This window comes from Octopus bimaculoides, chromosome 1 (genome assembly GCF_046866305.1).
Source record: "Octopus bimaculoides isolate indiv1 chromosome 1, ASM4686630v1, whole genome shotgun sequence".
NCBI classification, from domain to species: Eukaryota; Metazoa; Mollusca; class Cephalopoda; order Octopoda; family Octopodidae; genus Octopus; species Octopus bimaculoides.
The window spans coordinates 25,470,929-25,475,253 of NC_142928.1; the positions used below are offsets into that span (position 1 = coordinate 25,470,929).

The 4,325-nt window shown below is 24.8% G+C and overlaps 1 protein-coding gene across 1 annotated transcript; it reads right to left on the minus strand.

Annotated features, from left to right (window-relative positions):
* Positions 1–3,092: 3,092 nt before the first annotated feature.
* LOC149137506 (interleukin 17-like protein) lies at positions 3,093–4,118 on the minus strand. The gene has a single exon (XM_089351779.1). The coding sequence runs from the start codon at positions 4,116–4,118 to the stop codon at positions 3,582–3,584; it is 537 nt and encodes a 178-aa protein (XP_089207905.1). The 3' UTR covers positions 3,093–3,581.
* Positions 4,119–4,325: the final 207 nt, after the last annotated feature.

The following is a 4,325-nucleotide window of genomic DNA, read 5'->3' on the forward strand; positions in this document are numbered from 1 at the left end:
AAATAAATTCTTATAAAATACAAAAGTCTTAATTACAAAAATGTTATTATAAAAATATACGAAATTATATACAAATTATAAAACTAATTGTATATTACATATTGAAAGGAATATAAATATCCAATAGGGAACAATACATGCATATAAATATTTCTTTAATTAGTTTAAATTTATTCTGTATATACAGCTATTTTAAACATGTGTTGCTTGCCGTGTGCATATGTGTGCAAATATATATATATATATATATATATATATATATATATATATATATATATATATATATATGTATATATATATATATATGTACGCATATACAAATACGTATAATAGTGTATATATACATTTATGTATATTTGTATGTATATAAGTATGTATGTATGTATGTATGTATGTATGTATGTATATATGTATATATATATATATATATATATATATATATATATATATATATATATATATATATATACATATATATATATATATATATATATATATATATATACATATATATATATATATATATATATATATATATATATATATATATATATATATATATATATATATATATATATATATATATATATATATATATATATATATATATTAGAGGAAAAGGGACAACAAAATTTAAGCAGGACGAGTATCACAAGTAATTTAGAATATTTAATTAGAGTAAGTTGAATTTGAACAAATTAATTAATTAATTCATGGATGTCTTACACGTGCTTTTGTGATATCCCAAGTGATATGTTGGCATCGCCATACATTGGGTATTTCGTCATCAAAGACAAGGTGAGTGTATATAAAAGTTCTAGACAGGGAATTTACAGTTTATAAAGGAATAAAATAGTAGATAGAAGAATACAGACATGTATATATATATATATATATATATATATATATATATATATATATATACGTGTGTGTGTGTGTGTGTGTGTGTGTGTGTGTGTGCGTATAAACGTGTGTGTGCGTGTGTGTACGGGCGCACACGAGGATGCCTGTATGTAGGTAATAGCGTTCTTTTTGCTAAAACTTAAAAAAATTTGTTCGTTTTTTGTAATTGTGAAATTTTTTCGCCATGAACGGTTTGTGTTTTTAAACGGAGTGTATTTTTTCTGATGTTATATCTGTTCCTGAATGATGTGTAAAGAAATTTTGATTTAAGCATCTTAATGAATTCTTTATACTGAAATATATATTGAAGAAGATAAATATGTTCTTTTGAATTTATACGTTTTTGCGTCGTAACTCCTTTATTATTATTAATATAACCAAAAGGATCGATTCTTGAAGAGTCTGCATATCTTCACTGTCGTTTTTTTCTGCTATTTAGGTGATGATTTTTTAAGTTAGCTTACCAATTATTTTTGTTGGTAGTTAATTTATAATATATATATATATATATATATATATATATATATATATATATATATATATATATATATATACATATATATATATATATATATAATATTAGGGACAAAATCCAAAATTACAGGTAAAAAACTCAATTAAAATCAATTTATAAAAAATTAAAATTAAATTGAACCTTATAGATAAAGTATATATAAAATATATATAGTTTTAGGGAAAACAACTAATTTTCAAGAACTCATCGATGAAAATTCACTATCACATATAGAAAAATTAATAATTAAAAGCACAATAAATGAGTATAATATAAAGTAAAGTAAATATCATAAGATAAATATAATAAAAAGATTACACGTGTTTCATAACCAATTTTCAAATAGAAAAGAAATTTAAATCGATTAAAATCAATTGAAATTATCGAAAATAAGTTCTATTCAAAAATATAGCTACTCGTCAGATCGTAAGTAGAACAATAATTAGATATATATCTCAGCCAACAATAAGTACCAAATGAATTAATATGAAATACTTATTATATAAAGATAGAAAAATTATTTTAAAAATATCATAATATCAAAATAATAACCATTCAATAATCATCCCTTCATCCATTATAATAACATGTATATTATATACAAAAAACATCTTACATAAATTATCATTGTTTTAAATTATCATTGTTTTAAATACAAGTTGAACGAAGTTTAAGTTTAAAATAATAATGAAGATAAAATTAGTACATATTTAACCGGTGTAATAGTTAAAGCTATACTATTTAAAGCTAAAGACGTTTATTTAATTATAATTAAAGATCAATTGAATAATAGAAAAATACAAGATTATTTATTTCTACAAACGTAATAATAAAAAATATGAATGAAAAAATTATGAATGGAAAAAATTATGAATGAAAAAATTAGGAAAGAAAAAATTATTAAGAATAAAAGGTTAAACTTTATATATATATATATACAAAGTTTTGATCTAAAAAAAAACTTTAACGATATTATAAACTATAAAGATTAATAATTAATCAAATAATATTAATCAAAAATAATCGAAAATATATCAACACTATTCCAATCGAAGTTCTAATATTATGTTGAAATGAAACTATAACTTCTAAATTCAATTGATTTTAATCGATTTAAATTTCTTTTCTATTTGAAAATTGGTTATGAAACACGTGTAATCTTTTTATTATATTTATCTTATGATATTTACTTTACTTTATATTATACTCATTTATTGTGCTTTTAATTATTAATTTTTCTATATGTGATAGTGGATTTTCATCGATGAGTTCTTGAAAATTGGTTATTTTCCCTAAAACTATATATATATATATATATATATATATATATATATATATATATATGTATATTTTATGTATATTAATATATACGTACACACACACACACACACGCACACACATATATATATATATGTATATAAATATGTGTCTGTGAGTGTGTATGTAGATAAATATATTTCTATATGTTTCTATATGTATATAAATGCGCGCAAACATGCGTGTGTATGTAAGTGTATATGTATGTCTGTATGTCTGGATGTATGTATGTAACTGAAAAGCTACGATTTCCAGCAGTCGTAAAAATATTTAGACTGTAAATATGCGAGATAAAGTCAGGCGGGGTTTACCATCTGATGGTTGCAAACGAGAAAACTGGAGGGATGGAAAACGGAGCCATTCACTGATAATGTATTAATGAATGCTCTACATTTGCTTTCAGTCCTGTAAGTTGTCACTTCTGATGAGTAAACAGAGTGTATATATACACTAGATGTATATACTAAATAAAATGTGTAGGAAGGAAGGTGTGTGCATTTATGCATGCGTATGCACATATACACGTTCCCACTCACCTTGGCTCTATGAACGTTATCCTCCAATTCGCGAATTCATGCGTAATTTCGGTTAGATTCATATCGGTTCTTGAGCCTCATATACATATGTTGTAATTTATTATTCAAATGACAAAGGTAACAAGATAAAATAAATAAAGATGAAGATAAAAAATTAAAATCAAGAAATGAAAATAAGAGAGAAAATAATAATAATAATAACCACACGGTGGTCAACTTGTCGTTTCATGATACTATGAATAACTTTTGCGTTACACGCATTGAACAATTTAGAAGTTGGTCGATTTTTAGTACTCATATTCCTTTTCAATTCAATCATGAGTGAAATCAATCCTCCGTGCACACACACAAGCTGTGGCTACATCAATCACATGTGGTTCGTACACATACAATCCATCAATGCATTCACCTGTAGGTTTCAGGACAGTCATTTTAGTGTATAGAGTGGTACATTGGTGGTTGGAACTCGTAGGCCCTAAACACTTTCTACACCGACATACCGCTTCGCAACGTGATGGAGGGAAAACTGTTGAATCATGAATAATTTTCAGGTACCAAGGACAGGTGGAACGTTCACGGATTTCATCACGAGATACAGACGGTGTTGAGCAGCTTTTATCACCATCGGTCAGTGTTGTCCGGTTCCTTTTGGCTGGAGCCATTTCAGCTGGTAGAAAAAAATGATCGACAGTGGCTGCATTGGACAAGCTGTCGTAGCGGACTTTTAAGTCTGTTGGTATTTTACATCGGGTTGGAATTGACGCCGAAGATACAATCAAGATGTAGTTTAAGAAGAGAAAGGTTACAACTTGAGAGAGTTCCTGTAATAAAATAAGAAATAATTTCATTAAGCTTTCTACGTTAATTTTAATACATGTATATATATATATATATATATATATATATATATATATATATATATATATATATATATATATATATATATATATATATATATATATATATACATACATACATATAAGTGTATTAATAAATAGATAGACAGAGAGACACATAGGTAGTTAGGTAGATAGATAGATAGAGTGACAGAGAGA